The following is a 26,512-nucleotide window of genomic DNA, read 5'->3' on the forward strand; positions in this document are numbered from 1 at the left end:
CGTCACCACCGTTTTTAAACGTTATTAACGTGATAAGTATCGTAACTTGTCAGCTATCAGGTTATATATAGACGATGTGTTATATTTTCAGCCGGACTTGACACTGAATAATTACGAGTTCTAAAATAAGAGTCTCCACGACACAGGAAAGAATTTTGATCATACATATCACAGCGTACACACCTAGCTATATGATACGATGCGTATTCCTAATATTGATAGTCATATTGCTCGGCTGTAAATAGCATACAAACCAATCTACGATAACATCGTTGATCGCGAAACATGTGCTAGTTTATCACCGCCATATATAGTTGTGTCTGCACATGACCATGTGAAACTGAGACTGTCTTATTATTTATCTTGACACGATTTCAATGGCACTTGTAGGTAAGGGTGACTCGCTACATTGGTCATATCATTATTTAACAGGTAACCGCTTTGGTAATCGGCTGTAATTGTGTGTTTTATAACTCAACAGTGATTAATACGCAGCACGCTTATCAACTCACAGTAAAAGTACCTCCTTCACGAATTTGTATTACGAATTACTTCGTTTTAAGATCACATATGTTATTCCCGTCTCTTTTTATGTGTGTCAAATTAGAATGATCTGACTATAGAGTCGGCCTGGCAATGAATTCACGCTAGTTTCGTATTAGAACGATTTGCAGTCATTATTCAAACGATTGTTATTTACCCATAGGGTATGATACCGAAAGTTACTAAGCCTCGAAACAATATCGCGACTTTGTATAAATGCCGATCCGTTTCCAGTAGATAGCACAAAACGTACTGATGGTATAGGTGCGTCCACCGCTAGTATTTAGAATCATTCTCAACCATAGATTGGGAGAAGCGTATGACATTTGAGTCGAAAGTGTAAAATAATTGAAACGTATTTTTTTATAGACACTTTTCAGTTGAGTTGAGTTTATGGTTAATAATTTTATCCTTTCAAAATCGCGTGCGATTAATGATAGGAAGGTTTCAAAACGTCTTGGTGTAGTATTTGAAATCAGACACCTACCCGGACCAAGACTATGTAAATAAGGTACGTGCACAGTGCACACTGAATGGAAAGTAACAGAAGACACCATAGAAAGGTCAAACGATGAAAATGAGGTAGCATGTGTCGGAAAGGCAAGATCGATATATCCGATGGCCCGGTATTCTCGATTGCTGACTAGTATTTATTTGCGGAGGCATCAAATCTTTTGTACTTGAATAATCCAAGTCATTGGTTTCTAACTTTTTCAGAATATAAATATATCACCATCAATATAGAATCGACATGTTTCAAACCGCTATGTGCAGTAGGAATGTATTTGCCGGCGTACTAATCGCACTGTCTTTGGCTGCTTTAGCAGCGAGCATGCCAACCGTGTGCAGAGAGCCTTGTCTGCGAACGCGATACGGCGACTTCGTGGAGAGATGCGAAGACATGGGATCACCGATGCAAGGTAAAATTTACCCCTGACTGCAGATGATAGCCGAAAAGAAGATTTATTTCAGTATGAATACATTAGTCAAAGGCAGATTTGCGCTATGTTAGCTTATCTATGTGTTGTATGGGGCATGGGCTTTCCAGTCAGAGTTGGAGAGAGAACCGGAAAATATTCATCTCTTTCAAATTGGATCAGAATTAGAATTACTGAGTTGACAAAAACTTGGAAATTGAATTCCATTTCGAATAAGAAAGAAATATCAATTCCTACCATATCACATTTCATTCTCATAACAATGGCGATGACAAATGTCTGTACACCAAACTTGGCCCGTACCCCATACTATACAGTTCACCTGTCGCATTTTCAGGAAAACAATAATTTAGAATTTATACTAAAACTAAGCCTAGAATTTTTTTCACAAATTAGGTTAGAAGTAGACTACCGGCATTTTACTCTAATTAGCTCTAATTATCTAGCTGTCTAAGTCTGTCTGGCATTGATGATTAATTTGAACCGATTATTATTTCAGAATACTGCGAAATTTGTAGAAATCACGGTTTCTGTCCTGAGTTACCGGCATGGGCAAGACCGGTTTTGCAAGGTGAGTGATAAGATATTACTATGCTACGCATTCGTCTGTAGCGATAACTTCCGATTAACAGCACAATTCCAACACTGTTTGATGGGCATCGAATGAATGTCGCACCCTAAGATAAGACTTTAATTAAGTTCCGATCAAAACTCACTCCGTATGATTGTATCCGAATAACTAGTGACGCAGATCGCACATAGTTAGCGATCATACGAATATTTCACTGGAACTCGGAAAACATGCGTTTCAATATCCGCTGAATACATGGAGTGATCCCTTTGGTAGCTTTTCCGAATAAGATTCGAAATAGGATTAGAGCTACATAGTTTTATTTCCAAATTCTAATGGCATTCGAATTACTGAATTTGCAAAATCAAATAAGAGTGCATTCTCATACGCCTGAGAATGGCAAACGTCTGTACACCAAGCTTGGTTCGTTTCGTACTATACAGCTCTCCTGTAGCATTTTCAGGAAAACCAGAAATCGGATGATCTGCGTTGCGTTATAATCAGTCTAATTAGACAACTAGAATCATCAAGCGGTCCAAGTGTTATCCGAAAGTGAACGGCGATCACTTGGTGTGAGCCGTGTCGCGAACCGAAACTGATTGCGCACCATATCAGCTATCGCAGCTATTCGAGCGAAAGCGAAAAAGCAAATAAAATCAGATCAGAAGCCTATATGGATTAATGGCGACTCGTTAACTACCTACGAAACTGATTTGTTGCGACATCGTCAATCATTGTAACTTATCCTTTGATATGAAGAATCGAGTAGGTATTTGGTCTGCAATCGATGAGATATGTTGTTGCTTTTGTGATCATGGTGTTTCGACTACTGTGTACAATAGGGTTGTTCAAAATTACTTTTCTCTCAGATTTGTGCGGCTATTAGCTAAAATTGTTAGGTTGGCTATAAAAAATTTGGCTCAATTCTAACTAGAAGTAAAGGTATCAAAGCTGTCAAATTTTGAATTCAATACTAAAGTCAAAAAAATTGTTAGCCTACTAACCCATGACATTGTTATACTGGCTGCAAAAAATAAGCAAAATAGATTTGACTCGATTCCAAACAGTCGAAGTGTACTTATTCGAATTTTTCATTAATAATTCTAGGATTGCACACCGTAAATACTATTGTCTCAAATTCAAGATTTTCTACTCCAATAACTTCGCTTTTACCTGTTGGAACACCATAGGCCGGTATTCCTTTTATGATTTCCGGCAGTCGACTTATAGCACGGTCCACATACGCGGATCATATATAGCTATGAGACATAGACTATATACGTTCCAATTTCAGTCGGCTGGAACCCGTTCGTTGCCAAGACCTGCGACCATTACCCTCCCAGCGTTGTGACCGAATGCGACTCTGACTATCGTGTGGGCTCGACGTGCAATCTGCGGTGTAGCGAAGGATATTTGCCCGCGCCGGAATTGTACAGAGGATTCGGAGGAGAACACACACACGACGAACTGATGTCATTCAAAACGACTTGCAGGTAATGCTTATTTTGATTCAGTGTACATTATGAATAGATCTTTATGCAAGCAACGTCATCTTCTATCTTACAATGTAGGTACAAGCGAAGGCTTTAAGAAATCGAATTCTATAGAATTTGTGATACAATTGTTGATATACAACATTGGGAACATTCTATTTCCAATTCTCTACAAGTAGCTGACGAATACCCCTAACGAATTTCTGCCGAATATATTCTGGTTCGGTTCAAAATAAATATATTATTCAAAACAAATGGAAGTAAATCAGCTCCATACGTTGGTAGTTGACGCCTTACCAATTAACAAACTGATAACGATATAGCTGCATTTTCAAACACTGCAGAATTGTACAACCTACTCATCTAGTTAAGTTAACGGTCGACTAACCACTATTTTTTATGAGTAGCTCTTATTGTAGTTGAGGATTTTGAAAAGTGAGTAATTCTTGAGAGGTGCAATGGTCAGTACCGAAGTACTTCTACTTTTCGAAGTACCTCAAGTACTTCAACTTGATTTTGTCTACTCCGGCTATTTGTTCAAGTGGTAATGATTTTAGTTTTTTCAGCAAAACTAATCTGAGACATTATGATAGGCATACTACGCTATCGAGAAGTCCGACTGGATCGACCTACCCGTACCTAGTACCTACCTACACGCATAATAACATTTCAATAACGTTATTTTGTACAGTTATTCTCTCGATGGCTCATCCGTAGAATGGAGTTCGAGCAATTTCTCTTGCGTCGCAAAGCAGGACATCATGGACAAGTTCTATCCCGACACTATCCAGGTCTGTTGAACACACAGGTCTTTAACGGGGCTGGGAGTTAGACTTGAACTCTTATTATTAATTTATGCTAAAATCCCACAAGAATTCCAAAACTTTGCAAAACGGAATGACCGCGTTCTATCAAATATTTCATCGGGCATAAATTAAAAGTCTCCGATGTCACATGGTTTCTGATCGTGCAGTTCTTAAAACTCCACTTCTGCGAACACCCTCTTTAACGCGGCCTGTTTACGAGATATTCATTCGAAACAACGAACGTTCGCGAGCGGTCTTACTTGACCTCAAAAATGCTGAACAGAGATTTTTTGCTATTCATCCGAGTGCATTTACGCATAGATATCCACTGCGTGAACTAAATACCACTGAATTTGGATAATCTGTTCCCCCCTCGGATACTCACCAACATCAAAGAAGGTTTTCAGCTGTAGCTCGTCCCTGTATGCAACACCACTCTACCAGTCTTGTGCAAAATTCAATCACGTATATTAGTGTCAATACATGAGATAAGATATCGTCTGATGTTCTACTCTCTGCTCTCAAGATACCGTTACATTATTTTTGGAATGACCTTATATTATTCATTTAATTTCTAATTTTCCACGATGCTGCGTCGTATTTTTCCTACGTTTTCTTCAATTTATTTATTCTTAGCTAATCTTTAGTTTTGGAAGTAACGACTTCTGTAATAGATGCTCGTCTTTGAAGACTCTGTTATATCGAGCCTCCCGCCCATGCCATACATTTCTATAAATCGCATTTCGGCGAATCGAATTTTTGTTATGTATGCTATTGAATAGTGTATTATTGTATATTGAAATATACCCAAATATTTTCGACTGACAGTCGTCAGGGTAATACTACAATATGAATATATTATTCAATTGTATGTTGAAGTTCTGTACTTCCAAGAAGCTCGTCAAATATACTTAATACTCATGCGTGTTACTGATTTGCATGATTGACAAATAATGATCCTCTCTCAGATGTTCGGACCGCCGCTATTGCCCCCTAGCCCATATCCAGACAGCTACGTAATCGACCTTTTCGACGATGAGCTAACGGCTGTGAGTGAAGATGATAGCGAACAATCGGGAGATGACGTGAGTTGGAGAATGAAATTGAAATCAGCAACCGGGCATCTTTGGATAGAGTCGCGCCTTTGCTTCCGCATGTCGATACGGTTTTTGATGAATTTCGCTTCTAAGTCCACATTCATTGAAAATTATCAATTTACCTCGAGACTTTTTGTGTGACCCTTATCAAGAGATAACGGCAGACTTGGACTAGATAATTCTAGTTGTCTAATTAGACTAAAGGGAAATACCGATGGTCTAATACTAATCTAATTTATGAAACGTTTCCATGCTCTAATTTAATTCTAATCTAATTTCTGGTTATCCCGAAAATGTTACAGGAGAACTCTACAGTGCAAAAACTGCGTAGCTATAATTCTAATCCTAATCCAACTTGGAAAAGTTGTTAACTATAATTCTAATTCTAGTCTAATTTGGTAAAATCTGTGTAGCTATAATTCTAATTTGATAATTTGGAACAGCTGACTTTGGTTAACGGCACAATAATCATCCTAATAATAAACATCGAAAACGCGTGACAATCACATTAAATATTGGATGGAAAGATTTGGGACATGCATCAGTATAGAATAGAATAACGAAATAATATTATTACATTATATAGCAACTCCTTCTGTTGGAATAAATCTGGATGACATAATTTATTAATTTATTTAACTCCAATGCAGATGAATGAAATGCAGACCTGACTTTCTGAATATCACAGAGAATTCTCTCATTGCAGATGGTCCCAGACGACAGAAGGACTCTCGGACTCTTCAATTTCTGTGGCAGTGCTTGCGCCAGGGCTGGGAGAAGTTACAAATACGGCTGCTCGCAAGTGGGAGGTATGAATAACATTAGGCTTTTTTTGTAAAGACGGCGGAAGAATAGCACATAAGAAGCTTTTTGGCCGTAGCTATAAATCGACAGTGACATTCGAAATAGGATAGACCACTGTTTCTTACCCTTACCCATTTTATCGCTGTTTATCAAGTCTACAGTTGGCACCAAATGGTTGCACGATAATTGAGCCAAATTTGAGTTAAAACCGGTCTAAAGAGGGTCTGCAAAGACATAAAGATTGAGAACCAATGCATTAGAACATGGATTTCACACAGACATTGCAAATGAGGGTGACTTCTGCTGTGTGAGTCGGCTATAGGCTACGTGTCTTGTCGTCACGTTTAAGAACCACAGACATATAGCCGAATATCATTTACAGTCACTCATACGTTCATACGTTTATTTTGAAAGGAATATATACATTATACATACATGATGTGTTCTTTTGTGCGAGCCATGGCGAATTACAGTCTATTTGAAGGCTTATAAATGAACAAATTCTCGTTTTCAGCATATTTCTGCATCGTTTGCCGAATGCGAAGACTCTGCGCGACAAGTCGCTCTTTCTTGGGTTGATTTACAGCTGAGGAAGAGCCTGAGAAAGGGAACAGCCATCGCCAGGAATAAAGATTCTGGAATTAGGTTGTTGCTTCGACTATACCCGGGCCGAAGGGCTTGGACATGCGTCACGTGACAGTGATGGACGAGCAACACACAAGTCTCTCAGGCAAACCCGACCGACTTGGACAATTAGGCTTGTATAGAGCCAAATGCTTGCAATCTGATCTTATCTGATTTGTTAAATGTTTCTATGATCTAAATTTAATTCTAATCTAATTCCCGGTTTTCCTACACGAGAACTGTATCGCGCAAAACGAGACATTTTAAGCTCGTTGTGCAAACATTTGCGATTCTCATGCTTACAAGAATATACTGTGATTTGAAATAAACTTGACTTGATTTTTATTGTGTTTCTTTCTAATTAGGAATTGAATTCGATTTCAAAGTTTTTGCGAATTCAATAATTCCAATCTGATTTGGAAAAGCTGAAAATTTTCTTGTTCTGGCTCTGATCTCAAATACGCAACAATTATAAAATGCGTTCACTTAGAGTCCCTATTTCATTGTTGAAACGTAATTATGGTCACTTGCAGAACGATTCCATGCAGCAGCTCACATTATTACATTCCAATATAAGATAGCCAACATATGGTCGCAATTTTTTTCTGTAGATATCTCCGTGTCGTGTCTCGGTTATGATAAAACTTTCAAACGAAACTTTTCATTTTTATCGCATTCTTGTGGCGTTTCGAGAGGATGAAATATGAATGAACCTGAAACTGAAAATGACTTCATTGTGTCGCGAAATAGCTTTGATCGGATTAGCCTTCTTTGTTTGTTTTTGAGGTATTCATGGTGTTTGTCGACTACTATGGGCATTTACACCAGGCCGATATTCTCCATTTCTATTCCGTAACTGCCGACTTATAGCACGGCCCACTTCTAGGCTTTTCGTGAGACAATGCTTACGCGGATGAGGTGGCGAGGAGGAGCCTAGATAAACCTCCAACACTTAGGTATCGGAATTCTGAATTCGGATTAGCCTTATTCAGTCAACGACGAAATGGTAACAATGCAACAAGATATCTCTCGTGTTTGGAACTGTCAAATTCATTGTAGGTCGATGGCAAAGCCGCTTATATTGGGAAACGAAATTCGAATTTATGAAGAATCACCAGGGAAACACTTGAAACAAAATTCTGTTGACATCGATTTGAGACTTGATTCAGGCTGATTGCAATGTGCTGATTTCAAAAATGCCATCGGTTTTCTCCTATCACGTCAAGTTTTTGCTCACGTATGCCCACTTCTGTCCTCGTTAGGGCTACTGTTTTATCGGCTTATGACTGTATTCAGGCGAACGAATCATCTTAATATTGCCAAATCTACTATTTGCGAATAAAAAGGCCCTATGATCAGTCATATAATGCAATACTATCGTGTATATATATACGCTGGTTGATGAAGTGTTCAAATGAAAAATAACAGCATGGATTTTGAGGCATCTTGGGATCGAGGAATTTCCATGCAGCCCGCGAGCGACCTGAAGTGTTGCATCCTGCCCGCGACGTCAGTTGAGTCTGACATTCCCTGCTCTACAGCATTCACCCGAAATGTGCAGGTATCCTGATTTTTGGTGCATTTTTGTTCTCTTCACGATAGGAATGCACAGCCTAACATTAAAGTAAGTTGTATCGAGGGGTCAACTGAATAATTAAGCAAGGTAAGGCACATGTATCGAATTAGGTCGATGTTTAACGGCATTTTTAGTTGCAGGGTACTCTCGTCCAATCCACTCCAAATTTATATATGAATCATAAAATGGAATATATTTGCTTTACACTTTTAATGATGCACGCGGTATAGTATGCACCAGAGTTGGATAAATTCCATTAATTCAGTTTAATTACAATTACAATTATAATTACTGTTAAACATTTAATTGATTCGGTAGAGAGGTGCTATTTGACAACCGCAGCGACGTATAGTTAGCAACAATCACAAGCTATTCATGTTTCATTCATGATTCGAAGAATACCCTTTAATCAGAAAAAACTCGAACATTTTTGAACTATTCCCAATCATAAGTACTGAAAATACAAACACAGAGATTTTTTAAGCAACTGCTAACAACCAAAAGTTTAAGCAACTTGGGCCCCAAAGGGGCCTGGCTGCCCATCCAATAAGTCGCTGCTGAAGAGATTCGGCGTCCTAAACATAGAAGATATGCGGAAACTAGAAATCGCCAAGTTTATGTATCAGTTTCACTGCGGTCGTTGCCCCGAATACTTCAATGACTTCTTTACCTCTGAATCAAAAGCGCACAAGTACAACACACGCGCGTCCACGTCGTCCAAATATCATATGATCGACCGAAAAGATCATCGCTCCATCAAATATGCCGGACCTGATGTGTGGAACAGTATCCCGCCGGCCATCCGACAGTCGACGAGCATGTCCACATTCAAGTCGAAATACAAGCAATTACTACTAAATAAATACAGTCCATCCTCTAGATTACCGGACCACGACTGACCTATCGATCTCGCTTCCCATGACATGCCGCCCTATTTCTTGTCGCATTCTTTTTCTATACTATCTTCTTTACTTTCATTCAGTGTGCATGCCTCCTCTTTACATCGCCTAGGCCAAGGTGGGTGTCAGATTCCATAGACTACTCCTTGTCGCTTCGACATCTTCCTGTCTTTTCATTGTATCGCATTTTTGTGGTGTATTGAACTGATAAAATTGCTAATAAACCAATGATGATGATGAACTTGCTACGACTAACAACGAATAGGTTACAAGACAGGCAATGAAATGTAATCAAACGAAGTCACAGAGCTGAGTATACGGCAAATGAAATGTAATTGGGAAGGCGTCAGTGATAAGGATGATATCGATAAGGTGTGTAAAATTAAAATAAATGCAAAAGGAAAGAAGCTCCTGATAACTACAAATTACAAAATTTTGGTTCACATTTACAGTTTCACTTGCTCAAAAACTGTTGGATGGCATATATGATGAATATTAGGGTGCGAAAAGTTTCTGGCTCCAGTAAATTTGGCTATGATTGGAGTAAGATTGGGAGAACATCTCTTCAAATGCGTGATCAAGTTTGATGAGGCCTTGGTTTGAAAACTTGAATTTATTTTTGCAATTGTCGCAGCAAGCTTCGGTACTGGTCAAAGATTTAAAAACAACTTTGACCATGGTATAGGAAATCGCTAAACACAGGTTTCGCAAGAGTTTATTTGCTGTTCATCCATTTTTGAAATATTAAGATTTGGGCTATATTGTAATTTGCTAAGTTTTCTGTTGCTTCTGAAGTCTGGGAAACAGTTTAGCATGGCTGAATTATCTAGTTAACGAGGCACACATAGTATACCTATGTAAATAAGCTTAAATATTTTATGTTGTGCTTGTCAAGTTTCAATAGCAATGTCATGTCATTGAAATTATAATTCACCAATATTTTTATCAAATTTCAATTACAATGACATGAAAAATTGTAATTAATACATTTAGCTCAATTACAAATTACAATTGATCCAACTCTGGTAAACACTTAGGGTTGCATTTAAAACAAAAATCAATTTAAAACAAACATGTTTAAAACAAGGCCCTTGTTTAAATCATGTTTTTTATTGTTTTTAAGCCATGACATCATGAATATTTAATTGTGACGCCACAGTGGATAGGCATTGACAATTAAAAATACAGAGCGAAAATCGACGAAATGGGCTTCCGACCACTGTCATCATAAACTAAGGTTACCATATTTTGGGAATCTGAAAAGAGGACACTTTTTCAAAATTTTCAGACTTACAATTCCGAGTTTGTAGTTTGTATCTCAATCTAAATTTTCAAAAAAGAGGACATTTGGGCGTCCTCCGAGGACACTCTAAAAAAAGAAAAAAAAGAGGACAAATCCTCCTAAAAGAGGACGTATGGCAACCCTATATAGACATACCAAAAATATATTTAAAATATCTTTAACTACAGCGCTATGCAGCATTTGACGGTCGGCGGTCATCATCATCAGAACACCCATTCCGTACCAATGATCTATATATACGTGCTAAAACTGTCTAACTGACGACGATTTCGAGGGTTCCAGCCATAGATTCAAAAATGACCCACTTCATCACCTCTGGTCGTTATATTAACACTGTTGCCCTACCCCGCCCAGACATTGCTTCATTGATCATTTCCTACTATCGTTTACTTTTTATTTTTGCTTTCCTTTTTTAACTAACATATTTTACAGCCAGACTGATAGTAATATAGAGTCAAGTGTACCTCTTCGATGCGGGTGTGATCAAACTAGTTGACCCTCAAGGTCATATCGATCACTCCTATCTGATACCGAATATTGTGCCGAATAGTGCGCCGTTAACTCTTGAAAAGATCCACCCGAAAAGTCTTCGAGTTTAATAAATTATATACTACAGTAGATGTTGTATTGAATAGTGTGCATGCATATTTTCTGTACCACCATCATTGCCGTCTGTTGTTTTGTATTTTGTTTGGATGAAAATAAAGACTGTCTCTCTCTCTATCATGAAGTGCACTTAAAATTGTAAGCAAAAATGGGGCGTTTTCGCAATTTACACATGGTATATTTGAGTAATAATAGCATGGGTGTAAATGAGCCAAATACACCCATACCATAAAAATACACCCCAAGCATTGGCATTTGGGGGTGAATAATCAGGCTGTCCGGCAAATATGAAGTTTAGGATTCAATCAGCGCTGACTGCCTCCCAAAAATTCGACTGTTGGATTTTTAAGTCTTTGTCGGTCAGAAGCCTGGATAAGCGGGCAGGGGTGTGTTAAAAATCCAGTCGAATTTTCGAAATCGCGCTATGTATCTTCGCGATGAATGTAAAGTTACTAATTGGATAAGACACTACTAATAATACAGAGAATCTTCGAAAATATATTCAGTTTTAAGTTGCTGTTACCAGACCTGGACAACTAGATAACGCTAGTTGTCCAATTATACGAATTAAAGTGAAATTCAATTCTAATTTGTGAAATCTTTCTGTGCTCTAATTTTAATTCTAATCTAATTTCTGCTACAGGAGAACTGTATAGTGAGAAACGAGCCAAGCTTGCTGTGCAGACAGTTGCTATTCTCACGATTCAAGTTTTCGCGAATTCGTAAATTGTAATTTTAATCTAACTTGGAAAATAACTTTTATCTATAATTCCTATTTAAATGTAATTTCGAAATACCTGCGTCGCTATCATTGTAATTCTACTCTAATTTGAAAAAAACTTGTAGTTGTAATTTAATTCTAATATAATTTAAAAAAGGTGAAAATTTAGCTACGAGTATTTCTGCCTATGCTGCCTTCGCAGGCAATGTCACTATCATAACCATCAGCGGGCGCTAAAGAGCCGCAAGACCTCAAACCCTCAAAACAGATTGTTGACGTTATATTTTTCGGAACTTCATCTCCGAGAAGTGCAGGGTGGACCTCATCCGCGTAATTCCTGTTCCGTCCCACCAAAATCCCTTGTCGCCTGTTTTGATGAAGTCTCCATTCAGGTTGCTGCGGGCGCACCACCAGCCTCCTTCGTAGAGAGAAGCGCAATGCGCTGACGAAGGATCGTGATCCGCGTCCTTCGTTGAGAATTGCCAATTGTCGTGATACCAGAGACCATCGTAGGTTGCATTCCCGGAGAATCCGGATGCGCGCAGTCTGTAGTTATCGGAGCCGGGGCCGATCCGGAAGTACCTGGAAAATTGGGTTCAAATGTTTACTGTCAAAACTTTGCTCGTGTAATGTCGTGCATTTACGTTGGCATCGTTTGTCTCTTATTTGTCTCGATTTGCCAATCATTAGTTCCTCGTGTGTCGTGCTTTGTATTTATACCCTGTGTTCTGTTGTGTGACCCGCAGGGCCCGTATAGAGCTTCTGTTATTTGTGACATTGTAAGACAATGCTAGGAGTTCAGTTTAAACGCTAATGAATGATAGTAGGGCTCTGATCTTACTAGCAATTACATCAAATCAGTCGTTAACAGTCTTCTAATAACATGCTTTCGCCGCAATAACGCGTCTCAAGTAGGAAAATAGCACAGCTGAGCTAGCCTTACGGAGGCGAAATCACAGGTGTTAATCATCCACTAGGGGTCCACTGGAAAGAAATAACTTCATAGTAAGTACAGGTCTGTGTGGCGTGTCAGAAGGTTACACGATTGACATTCACCTGTATTTAGCAATCCAATACGTTCCGTTTTTCGTGATCATTTTTATTTGCAACTCCATATTCCCTCCCTTGGTCATTTGATGCAATGCTTCCAGGCCTGAAATAGAAGAGATCCTCCGTGCTGTAATGACTCGGGTCGCAACTTTTTATTGTTTGACTTGTACTGGAGTCATTTCCCAAGTCGCATGACTTGATAATTCTACATGAGTTATTCAAGTCTTGTATATCAAGAGCGATAATTGAACAGTAGGCCAAGAAATTATCAGTTTATCGGTTACTTTTGACTCGGAACCTTGTCACTTGATTACAACGCTGATCTGACTACTTTTCAATACTACTTACTCAAGTTGATTAAAAGCTAGTCAGCTCTACTTCAACTTGAAAAGCACCACTTCGGCTCCAACTCTATAGCGATTGCGGAAGAAAATTTTTCTATCGTGGCAGGCGCCTTCTGATCGCGTCATCACTCATGATCTCAGCGATCCTGTTAGAATCGCAACTCTTCAACTAGATGACGTGTTCTTCAGTAATACCGTTTGTAACATTGCTGCACCACTCTTATGACGGCTCGGCGCAATTCATGAGATACCAAACCACCAAATTTGTATATGAGAAGTCATACCCAACCAATGATCTCCTTGCAAATCGCCGAATCCTTTGACATAATCATCCCAATTTCTGTAGAAACCAACGTCTCCGTTCATTCTTCGCTGGAAAACCTTTCATGAAAATGAAAATGAATAACTTTTTTTCTGCAATCCTCGCGTATTCTACTCACGGTCCAGTTTCCTCCGTCGTCACTTACATCGCAGAATGCGTTCTTGAATCCAACAGCGGGTATGTACAAATGGAATACACCCCCAGTGTCATTACGTTCTAATGCTGATTCCAATTTGGCGCCATCACAACTTCTCCTGGCGATCATTTGAAGAACTAGAAATGATAAAATTCGTTTCTTAAGTGTGACTCGTCAAATGGCAGCGACGGAAATATCTCCTGCCTTGATTTTCTATTCAGTCTCGTGGTGTTTTGAAATGCTGAAAATTATAAATTAACTGATACTTATACTAATGTTAACGATCCTTTGAAGGCGTGTAGTTCAAAGGTACTGAAAGCCTGATGAACATTGTGAAAGGTCAATCCTTCAATCAGAAGTGTTTCGGAGTACTCAAGTAGGCACTTGAATTATTTGCTCAAGTGTTTAGGACTTTGGACTATTTCTACTTAAAAATTCTCAGTAAATTAAGCCACACTACACTGTATGTAGACGAAAATGGTGCGTTTTGGCAGTTCACACCCTACCGTAGGGTGTATTTTGAGTCACCACACCATTTGAATGATATATTTGCCATTTACACCCCTGGGTGTGAATGACTCAGATACACCCATACTATTAAACAACACACCCCAAGCATTGGCATTTGAGGTCAATTATTAGTGATTACACCTTTGGTCAGGCAAATATATGAAGTTTGGGATTCAATCCGCGCTGACCGCCTCCCAAAAACTTGACTGCTGGAGTCTTTAGTCTGTGTCGGTCAGAAGTCTGGATAAACGGGTATTCGCACATATCAAATTCATTTCTGAGCCCAACTCATGTGATACTACCTATATTTTCAAATGGCGACGGCAACTATCTGTCTGCGAATATACAAGAGTTGTTATCTGAGAAATTGTGGAAGTAATCAATTAAGCAAGTGCATGGCTTTTATATAATGTAGCTGAAGATAGATGCATCCTACTTACAAAAATCACAGGTTAATATTAAACTATGATATTGACTATTTCTGAGATAATTTTATATTACCACTCTCATTATGGTATGACTATGTCATATATCACCTGTGGTTGTTTTCTGATTTTCGTTCTCAAGCGCGGTGATCCTTGACGCGTGATATCTGATATCTGGAAGGCATTATTGAGACTGCGGTGTATTATTAATATCAACGGTACTAAATGCATCGATTGCACGACTTTAAATATCGTGTAACGTTAACGATAGGCACGAACGAAACTGCACTTCTTAAACATTTATTCGATCACTGCCTTCCTATAAGATAGCCTTTGTTCAGTAATTTGCAACTTTTTTCAATTTTTTTGGCATCTTGCGTGAGCTTCCTAAATACTCAGAAATTATGTACTATGATGTTTCAAGCTGTATGTAGAAATTTTATATGGCAACATTCTGCAACTTTTACTATTTTCCGTGCAACTTGGCACAGCAACTTTTATCAAGTATTGTGCAAAATATGAAAGAGTGATTAACAAAACTTGCTATAAAACTATTTCTAGTAAGGTTTTATTGTCTTTGATTTGAATATATTATTCAAATGTGTCATGAAATTCTGTACTCAAAACCGTCTCTTTGTCTTTTATTTGCATTGCAATGAGCTATATGTGATGGATTCGCTGCATCTCAATGTTATCTATGACCCAAAATTCGGCCTGCAAGCGAGAAGTTCTACAACCCCATCCAAGCACGAAGTTGCCCGGATTGAATTATGAGTGTAAGTATGACTTGGCTTTTGGTCAAGCCGGGTCAAACGGAAACATGATATGTCTTGTTTTTCGAGGCCACGTTTTGTTGTGATAGCTTAGCTCTAGTTAAGCTGCGTGATTATAAAACTGCAGTCGTTATTTTGCAAGTAAGAAGGGATAACCTTGATGATGACTGTTTAAGGACCGACTAAGATTCTTGGGCGTCCCGCTAGTCATATCACTTCGAGTACTATATTGAACTTTGAATCTAAGCCTAATTAAAATGTACCAGTCAGCTATTAGCGTCGCAGTAATATTATAGTAGGAGAGCTGTTACTCTCTCCGTTCGCCTTTTGATTTCTCGTGCGCCATTTGTCGACCACCGGCGACTCCCCAGACAATGTGTGGAAATAATTGGCACTATGTAAATTGATCGCTTGATTCACCGTCGTTTAAATTTGAGGTCAGTTCCCATTTCACGGACGCCCATAGGCGAGACCGCTGATAATTACGTGATCACTGAGTTACGTTTTTCGGCTTATTCATTTTGCTGAAGTCACCAGCACTGAGTTTTACTGCAATGCCTTGGATCACGTTTGCAGGCCTAGGGGGTTTGAGGTGTGGTATTTGACTTGTTTGGGGGAGGGGAGGGGAAGGGTGGATTTGTGCTCAGATGGGTCGGAATTTTGCAAAGCTATTCGTTGATACCACTTTTGCAGTCAAGATAAAACAGAAACATCTCCCGGTCGATGGAATCCACTTTGTGAAAAAAACGAAATGATGACGGTTGGTTCCTATTTCAAAAGCATCATACCATTTGAAAGTGCTTTATTGCTTTCGTCAGACTTCGACAATTGGATCTTCAGAGCTCCGATTTCTAAAAATAATCAAATTGTTAACATTGTCCTGTTCATTTACAATGACGTTTATAGGTGTAGTAGCAATGAAAATCACGTCTGCATTCGCAAGTTCGGCGCAAGGTATCATCCATAGTAACATGAAAATATTGGTCTATGAGAGATATCCCATGATAGCTTCAGTATGCATCAAACTATCATTCTCGAGTATCATGGGTGTTTATGCAATTATTGCTCGAAAGCTGCTAGGCGACTGGAAATATCTCGTTTGGTTTCGAAATGCGGTCGCCTTAATTTTTGCCAACTTTTGCAGTATCTAATAGACCACTTCAGTGGACATTGGATACTTAGGGAGACATATCGCCATTTTGAATTACCAGACCATGGCCATGTCTGTTACTGAGCTAAGATGGGCATTGTCGTCATATTATATGACAAGGTTCGGGAACCAGTTTCGTCAAAGGAGTCAACATGCGCCTTTATAAGAAGCTACAGTTGACCATCCTGCAGATTAGTCCACCAGTTTTCTGCGGCTAGTATGCAAATCACTACGACAGTGGTTCCCAACCGGCTTGGGGGAATTTTGAGATTTTTAGGGGGAATCTGGCTTTGGCGTTGTATCGGAAGATATACAGGGTTCACAATTGTGGCGAAATAGCGCAGTGGTAAACTCAACAGCTGCAACACCAATGGGTTATGGGTTTGAGTCCGACCGAGGTCGACTCCAGAATACCTACCTAAGTGTTGGGGGTTTATCTAGGCACCTCCTTGCCATCTCATCCGTGTAAGCGGTGTCTTATAAAAGCCTAGAAGTGGTCCATGCTATAAGTCGGCCGATACGGAATATAAAAAAAAATGCAGGAAATTGGCCTGGTGTGAATGACCATACCATGAACACCTCAAAACAAACCAACTGGGTTCACAAGGTTTTTAGATTTTTATGTTAGAACTGTTATGTTGAAACTAATTCTTTATAATTGTATGTTTCTTCGGCGGATTTTCAGCTGGGTGTATGCATAAATGCGTTTCGTAGATATATACAACCCCTGATAAAATGAGGCTCGCGAGACGATTTCGTTGGGCCCGCGACATCCCGACCAAATTACTACTAAACAGTAAAAAGTCAAGCCAAATTCAGCACAAGGCCGTTGCTGAAATTGTTTACCTTTTCAAGTCAACATATGAGCTAATGTGAAAAACATATCAAATACATCGATTCGACTCAGCGCCATAGGACTTAGTGATTTAAGTTTCGTCAGCGGCTACCCGACCGGTAAAAAAAATCATGTTTAGCTGTACTTTACCACAGTGTTGTGCGGTTCGCATTCGACACGGTTCGGTCATATCTGAATATGATTGTCCAGTAAATGCTCGGTCAACAAATGGTTGTGCGTTAAAAAGCACCTTTTTGAGTAATAGGCAAATTTTTCATAGGGGGAATTTCAGCTTAAATATCGGCCAAGGGGACCACGAGACGAAAAAGGTTGGGAACCACTGCACTACGATATTCGTTGGCTAGCCGATGGCTACTTTGCCGCGATAGCAGATCTCTGTTCTAATGAAATGATAAATATATTCTGTTTAATTAATAGAAGCGGCCCTAACATCCCTCGGAAGCTTCATGTTTTATGGACCTTACAGTCTATTAGCAGGTATGAGGTAATTTTTCCCTTAACGCACTGCGCAATTTTTGATCCAATATTACCAGTGCTGCAATAAGGCAGAAACTTTCGAATAAAGACCACTTTAACATGTCTCTGCCTCCGATCTCAGACTCTCGTCATGTTATAGCCGCGTCAAACTGTAAGAAGTTAGTTGTTTACGTGTACAAACGTCGCTACTAATTCATGTTTTCTCTTTAAAAACCCTACAACAGATTACAGAGAATCTTGATTCGTGATAATCGTGGTACTTGATAATTGCTAACTTCAATTTGTTTAAAAGCCTTACGCCAACTTGTTCATGTTCACTGTTCAAGGGATGTTCAATAAAAACTTTTTCTTCTTCTCAAATTTCATCGGCTTGGTTGTCAAATCGTAAGGTTACCTAAAAAAACGCCACTCACCTAATTTGACTCAATTCCAGCCAGTAGAAGCCAAGGTCAGTCAAATTGAGATTTCGGTCATTTTTGAAATAATAGTATTTACGGTGACCAATTTCGTCACACAGTCACGATCAAAAATTGTGTTCCAGGTATGCCTGAAGAGACAGTAATGTCTTTTCCATTTGTTTTGATCTTGACAAGGGCCCATGGTGGTGTTTGGATGAAGACATCGCCAGTAAATGAAAGTAACATTTGACGTGGAATCGCTGGAAATTAGTTAATTAGACACGTTAAAACGATGGTGAGATAATTCTCAAAATAGAGTACTTTACGCACTGAAATTTACGACCATGAAAAGGAAAAAAACTAATAATAAGCACGTAAAATACGGGTAAATATATTTCTCAAGAGATAGTCAATATCCATATTCTTTGTCGGTCCAATGTAGATTTCTTCACGATACAATTTGATATTATATGACATTCTATCATCCGCTCTGCAGCACTCCGATAGTACTCTCACAGGCGAATTATAAGACTAATGGGCATCGTTACAGATCTTATTCCTATCAAAATTTTGCGTCCTCTCTTCATGTCATCCTCCACATTCGGTAAATACCAACTAATTGTATCTATATATCGTGGTAAAACACCTATGCTTTTTATTACTCTAGGACTGGGGGTCTCAATCCGCGGCCCGAGGGCCGCATGCAGCCCGCAGAGGTTTATTTTGCAGCCCACGAAACCTTTCATCATGAACGCAAATATTATTGACACCATATTGTTACATATTAATTTAGCTGCTTAGCTATTTTATCGCACCGTCTCTGTTTCGTTTGATTACTCATTTTTGATGTGTTCTGGTTTCTTGATATATGCTCGAGTTTAGATTGTTATTGTTTAGAATCTGTATTCGGTTGGATTCTGGTTGAAGATAATCCCGCTACGTAGTACATTTTTTAAAGAGTGTTTGAACAGAAATAAGAACAAGGAATGGGAAATTAAACGGCGAACACTGGGTTTGTAGCTCTGCGTGGAACAATGAATTTACTTTCTCAGATATAAATGGAAAACCGATGTGTCATATTTGTCGCAAAACAGTTTTCGTAAGCTTAGAAGCGGTGAAGCTTAAAATTATACCACGGCAGTTTCGTCTGGAATTATACATATCGCTTGATCTTAAAAACGTTGCCAGCTAGGTGTCAAGCCCAGCAATCCATATTTTGAAGCATTGTAAAATTTCTGACGACGTTGCAGACACATCCTTCAAAATTGCTCGGAATACCGCTAAACCCAAGAAATCCGCTAATAGTTCAACGCTTATTTGAAGTACCAGAAATGCTTTTTCAACTCATAAATATTATTCATTGGCATAGCCAATTCTCAATGGCAATCAATACCATTTTAACTCCCTGGATCAGTCAATGTCCAGTAGCAGAGAAATATTCGAACACTGAGCTGCTGAGGAATGCAACTGATGTCTCCGTGGATGAGATTTTGGGAAAGGCGACTTTGCAATCAGTACGAACTTCGACGCAAGGCAGAGGGACATCGGTATGCCCCCATTGCCCTGCATAACTGGGATGGATTTCGTGAAACCTACATTGGTCCAACAAAAATACTTCTTAATATGAGTATCACTCGAGAAATATATTTACCCGTATTTTACCTGCTTGTCAGTTCATTTCCTTTTGTGGTCGTTAATTTCCGTGCGCAAAGAAAATTATCTCACCATCATTTTAACGTGGCTATTTCAATGAAGTGGACTAATTTCCATATAATCCGCGTCATGTATTTTTTTCGTTTACTGGCGATGTCTTCATCCAAACTCCACCATAGGCCCTTGTCCAGATCAAAACAAATGGAAAAGACATTCCTACCTCTTCATGCATACCTGGAACAGGATTTTTGGTCATGACCGTGTGACGATTTTGGTCACCGTAAATGGAGTAAATACTATTATTTCAAAAATGACCGAAATTTCAATTTGACTGGCCTCGGGTTCTATTGGTTGGAATTGAGTAAAATTTGGTGAACAAAGTTTTTTTTTAGGTAGCCTGACGATTTGACAACCAAGCGGATAAAATTTGAAAACAAAAGTTTTTTTGAACACTCCTAGTCCACATCATAGTTTATCCCATTGCTTATCTGGGTAGGAATTTTGCAAAGCTAGAGTGACGCATATCCAAAGTATTGTGGTTCACTGCTACTATAATACGACTTTTGCGGTCGAGATATAACAGAAACGCTTGCCGATCGATGGAATCTATGCTGTGAAAAAACGAAATGATTATGGTAGACTCCTGTGTCATAAGTAGCTTACCCTTCAAAAGTTCTTCATTGCTTTGGTCCGATTTCAATAATTTGGTCTTCAGCGCTTCCATTTCTAGACGTAATCATATTGCAAACATTGTCATGATCATTACACAATGTAGTTTACGGGAACAGCAGAAGTGAAAATCGTGGTTGCTTTCGCAGGTTCACGACAAATCCTCTGTAAAACGTTAATTTATTGGTCTATGCGAGATATCACACGATAGCTTCAATATGTATCAAATCATCAGCCTCGAAAATCATGGGTACTGATCCAAAATAGATGGACCAACTAATCACTTAATAACAGAAGCTCGCCTACATATGTATAGGCTGTAAATCATAGTTACTTGTGGTGTTTCATCGCTATTACGAGGTATTTGAAAGTCAAAATGTCGATTTGCGGGTAATGTGTATGTGGCATTAATTTTGTAAGTTTGGGCGAAAATCAAAACATGATTTTATGCCAACATTCGGGTTGATATAATCTATTTATTCTTGAAGAACGCGACGAAACATTCTTCATTGGCTTGCTGTAGCTTAGCTTATAGTACACAACAAAGCAGGTTAACAAATTGAGTTTTTGAGCGTGTGTCTCATAGGTCCCATGGTCGTGTGCATTTGGACCCACCGGGTGGGCACCGATGACACGTTCGAGCAACAAATTTTAAACGTTTATAAATATTTTTGAAGAGGCGGATATTCATGTAGATGTCCGCGATAGGTAGAACTTGTATCGAAGTGTTGAGACAGCAAAAGATCTACTATTCTCGGCTGAAGATTTGAGGGCCGGACATCATTTTACAATTTTTGATCCATCGGTACCACATCTCCCCTACTATAGCTGTTTAACCGACTATTTTGAGTGTTCCAACCATCCCATATCGTATAATAATATATTGAATAATCCGATGATAATCGTCCGTAAGTTCATACAGCGTGTTTTTGGGAAAGTATTTACGGAATTATGGGATAATTATACAACTTAAAAAAAACATGATTTTTTTTCAAAAAGGTATTTGTTTAAAACACTAAAAAATGTGTTAAATAAGGGTTTTAAACAACCGCTTGTTTTAAATGCAAACCGAAGTATTAGTATAGTTTCACATATTACTATCAAATATTTATCCTTTCTCAGCCCATGTGATCATATTCCCTGGTATATTTGATAGAGTGTTTTCGAAAATTTTTGGCAATTTGTAAATGATGATGCATATTCGGGTGGGCCAATTGTTATTAGTCAGTTTGGTACATTCTGTTATTTCTTGACCTCCCATCAAGATTTTCGGTATGGTGGTAAGATATTGGAATCTCCCAAATGTCCTCGAAACAAATTTTTTCGTGAGGAGAACACGATTCCAAGTCGGTATTTTTGTAAGGGTTGCATCATTTTCCTCGGCTGTTCGCATTTGTTCTATGGGGCTCAGATTGCAAAGGGCGCTGCTATATATTAAAATCGAAAATGAAGTCGCGTTGATTCGCACGCAGCGCGAAAAAATCCAGATCGATTAAATCTCTCAAAAATTCGGGAGTCAATTCGTGAATTCAATTTCTATGTCGACGTCCGCCAACACATACTAATTGAACTATACTTGTCCGCGGCTGCACAAATTTTCTTCTATGGCCGTGCGGCCGCAGGTTGCCCACCCCTGCTGTAGTGGAATATTAGCGGCTATATACCTGCATCGATTGCACCAATTTATGTATCGTGTCACGTTAATGATAGGCACGAACGAATCTGCACTTTACAAACACTTATCCGATAATTGCATACATATAAGATACTTGTTCTCATTAAAATTCCGAAAAGGCAAGGCAATTCGCCGTACCTTCTGAAAGCGCAGCCACGCTCTTGTCCATTCTCATCTTCTTATTACCCAATAATTCATATGCTGTAATGACACAATTAATATTGGTCACGACATACATACCGTTCAAATACTTTAAGTAATTCTTTGTCTAATCCAGGTATGACAACCTACGTCATAAATATCGCTCGTAATAATCAGTACATGTCTGTGAAAATTGAGATTTGCAACAAGAAATACTGCCACATAAATAATAAATCTCTCAAGACAGCGAATATCGAACATGTCCAATGTCCATATGCAGAGATGGACAGAAATGCAGCTCTTCTATTTTTCGGAATGCTTAAATACGTTTTGCCTGCATCCACTACTGAATCAAATGGTCACTTTTTTACTTCTACTTGAACCATTTTTTGGCATAACTGCCTGATTTCAACAATTTGTATTTTGAAAATTTGAAAGTATTTTCGGGAGGAGTTTGCATTACTTTTATGAGCTAAACTGTCGTAAGAACCACTCTAAAAATATTTTCCAAGACTGTGGCCATTTCTTTAATGTCCTTAGTAATTTAATGTTAGTCTGGAAAATACTTGTCGCAATTTCAAAAGTAGCCATCTCCAATTAACCGTTGAAGGTATGCCCTCCGTCCACTAAATTCATACCTCCCATTTTCTACATCAACTTGAAATGGTTTTAACAAATCTTCGAAATTGCTACTTCTACGAAGAGCTGAGTAAATATTCACCGCGTTACTTCTACGGTGAATTTCTGGCTGCTGCCAAAATAGTTTTCACGCTGTCAGCGTTAATTTGATACGACATCATATTTTAGGGTTACCATATTTTTTCGAAGCAAATTCCGGACACTCTTTAACGCCCACTAGCGGATTTTAAAATGAGGTATAACTCATTGACCGTCAATATGACGTCACACTAGCAAAGCATTGCCCATCGACTGTATACATTATACAGGAATGGAGTGGAACATGGTCATGAATTGGGCCATCTGTAATGTGAGCTCTGGTGATTGCTACTTGCACGGGTCTGCAATAGATTCCATCACGGGCCGGATGAAATCATCTGGCGGGCCGTGTCTGGCCTGTCAGGATTGTGTTTGGCCGCCCTGCTATACTGTTAGGTCGGTGGACTATCTGTATGTGTTTTAATCAGGTCCGAAATCCCCCCCCCCCCCTTTCGCCCAAAAAAGCACTGATCTTGGGCACTTACTATTTGCATTTACCTATTAAATTTTTTGTATGAATTCTGTCAATAATATTGATTCTTCCATATATTAGGCTGCTATAAAATGCACCAGCTGGTTGCACATCCGGTGATTCCCAACCTTCTATGGTCGTGACCTCATTTCCCACTTGAAAATGTTCCGTGGCAAAGTTCAAAACTTGATAAGCTGATTACTAAAAAATTCAGCCTGCCCAAACTTAGTCACGGCCTAGGAAGCTGATTACGTCCGACATCATCGCGATCCCCAGATGAAGGCGAACGACTCGAAGATTTGGAACCACTGTCTTTGATTAAAGCATCCAATCGCCCTTAACCAACTCTAGGAATATACCGTTAGTTTATAATTGCGATTACAATCAGACTTATTTCAGTAAATGATGGTTATTTATATTTCTTTTGATTGTATTTTTGGAGAGGGTGGTGCCTGGTGCCCATACCAATATCATTATACGTTGCAGTAACTCGCGCGCGGCGCGAATAGCGATTTTGTATAGCATAAATCTGCTCGAAAATAATATTGTTTATGTTGATTTACGAAAAACTTTTGAGCCTGCTTCAAGCCTCCAAAATTCCGGACATTTAGGCATATTTTAGAAATTCCTCCCGGACGCAGATTTTTCAGTGAAATTCCGGACATGTCCGGGAAATTCCGGACGTATGGCAACCCTATCATATTTGGACTGCGCCGCAGCGTTGAGAACCATGTACATGATACTTCCGTAACCGGTCGCCAAATGTTGTTCCGCCATTTATTTCGCGGAAATTTCCGCTGCTTCAACCCAACCGCTTATCATTCGGGTGATTATTTTTTGTCACACCAGAATAGTCAAAATTTTGTCAAAATTGTAGCGTGTTAGTTCACAAATTTGTCAAAATTGTTTTTCACAGTCAAATTTTCGTCGCGAACTGCATTTCGTTGGTGCCGTAAAGTTTGCACTGTCGGTGAACTTATCATTTGACATTATAACACTTTGAGCCTACTTTATAGGTTTACCGTTGTAGGTGGCCCATCGTTTGCTCATTGTGAATCAAAAACCAGCGAATGAAACATAAGTTGACATGGCGCGATGATCTAAAAACGAGTCGAATTTTTAGTAGGTGCGCAGTTTTTCAAGCTCACGCCGATATCTCAAATCTGAATCTGAAACCTGACTGCAGGGTAGACATTGCCTCTCATAGCGCAGTGGTTCTCCACGTTCAGGTGGATCGCGAAATGCGAACAAAACTTAGATTTAGGCTGCGGTATAAACACTGAGCTTCAATCTACGTGCTATAATTGTTGAACCGACGACGATTTGGAGGGTTCCAACCTTTTCATATGGCGCAAATCGGCCGTAGGCGCGTACTAGATTTTTTGCGAAACTATATATTTACACAATTATGGCATAATTATACAAATTTAAAAACGAAAAACTATTTTTTCAAACTGCATTTATTAAACCACCCTTTAAAACATGTTCCGAACAAATTGTTTCAAAACATCATTGGTTTTGAATGCAACTCTATATGCACGCAATATAAGTACCTGCTCGTATGATTCTTATTTCCCTTTTCAATTCGTTGTATTCCTTCCCGTCTTGAACAGATGTCCTCACGCAAGTAACAGGATATTCATTTGCGTTCAAACTAGGAGACATCAGTCCGGGATCGCATTTTGCCAGATGACACCCTGGCCGTGCTTTGCATCGCATTTCCTCGTGTTGATCCGCAGCTGAAATGATCGTCAGTATGCATGACGCGATTATCCCATTCGTCATCCTCATTTCAACAGAGATGGTCAAAGTTGTCGGCGTTGGTACCGGTACTCGAATCGAAGTAGAATTAACGCTGTAAATTTCTACTTACAAGTATAATATGTAGCGATTTATAAGACGCGTCAAAACTATTTCGAGTGGAAATGGAAAATGAAGGTATTATAAGTATTTATGAAAATATTTGGTCGAGATATGGCATACTTATAGCGGCTCACTTCTGAAAACGCAGGGAACAACTTCTCGGATGACGCCAAAATGTCTAATGACAGCACGAATAGCAATAGTTTCCTAACTATACATTCAATTGCTTGATACAAGCGATATTTCGATCCGTTGTGCTGAAAATTACACACATAAAATCTACCCAAACATATCTCATAGCCTGAGTATGTTACGTGCTAGCACGTAAATTCTACTGGAGTACGCCGAAAAAGTAGATGTTCTTCGTCACTAACCACTAGGGATGGTGTGAACCTCTGAAAGGTTGTGGTTGGTGTGAACGCAAATCTTTTTGAAAGGTTCTGTGTGAACGCGAACGTTAACCTATGACGCCATACTACCAATCCCAACCCTACATGTCCGTAAAGTAATATATTAATGTACATGACGGCTCGGGTCACATTATGCCGCAATTCTGGAGTACATTCTCACTTTACGCCATCCAATGTGTTCACTGCAACAATCAAATGCTATAATAATTCCACAAAATCTAGATAATACGTCGAGCGAAACACCGCTCTCTATACTTGCGCCAGATATCATCTCAATATCAATCCTATGGCTGTATCTGCAGTCAATGATCGAGAATGACCGATTTTACCTTCGTTTACAGCAGGGGTGGGCAAACTTTTGAGCTTGCGGGCCGCATTCAACATCGGAATCCTTTCGCGGGCCGCACTATGTAAAATTGGGATTATAAACTCAAACGCAATATTGGTATTTGATTATATTGTGAGGACATGTAGATAACATATATGCTTA

The 26,512-nt window shown here is 39.1% G+C and overlaps 3 protein-coding genes across 4 annotated transcripts in view; 1 reads left to right on the forward strand and 2 right to left on the reverse strand.

Moving 5' to 3' along the window:
- LOC145432883 (neuropeptides B/W receptor type 2-like) overlaps positions 1 to 26,512 on the reverse strand; it is a 94,956-nt gene that overhangs the window by 66,790 nt on the left and 1,654 nt on the right. The gene's annotated exons all lie outside the window — the stretch shown is intronic.
- Positions 1,199 to 6,974, forward strand: LOC145432860 (uncharacterized). The gene is made up of 7 exons (XM_080309672.1): positions 1,199 to 1,463; positions 1,981 to 2,052; positions 3,347 to 3,545; positions 4,237 to 4,336; positions 5,320 to 5,436; positions 6,155 to 6,257; positions 6,767 to 6,974. Exons 1-7 carry the CDS (start codon positions 1,295 to 1,297, stop codon positions 6,829 to 6,831), a joined length of 825 nt encoding a protein of 274 aa, XP_080165798.1. The 5' UTR covers positions 1,199 to 1,294; the 3' UTR covers positions 6,832 to 6,974.
- On the reverse strand, positions 12,260 to 26,016 carry LOC145459940 (fibrinogen-like protein A). The gene is made up of 8 exons (XM_080338414.1): positions 25,303 to 26,016; positions 22,558 to 22,620; positions 20,739 to 20,801; positions 16,330 to 16,392; positions 13,816 to 13,970; positions 13,660 to 13,756; positions 13,038 to 13,134; positions 12,260 to 12,563 (listed from the first exon to the last, which is right to left on the reverse strand). The coding sequence occupies exons 1-8, from the start codon at positions 25,538 to 25,540 to the stop codon at positions 12,260 to 12,262; spliced, it is 1,080 nt and encodes a 359-aa protein (XP_080194540.1). The 5' UTR covers positions 25,541 to 26,016.

This window comes from Botryllus schlosseri, chromosome 2 (genome assembly GCF_051294905.1).
Source record: "Botryllus schlosseri isolate E-star chromosome 2, Bs_hap1, whole genome shotgun sequence".
Classification (NCBI taxonomy): domain Eukaryota; kingdom Metazoa; phylum Chordata; class Ascidiacea; order Stolidobranchia; family Styelidae; genus Botryllus; species Botryllus schlosseri.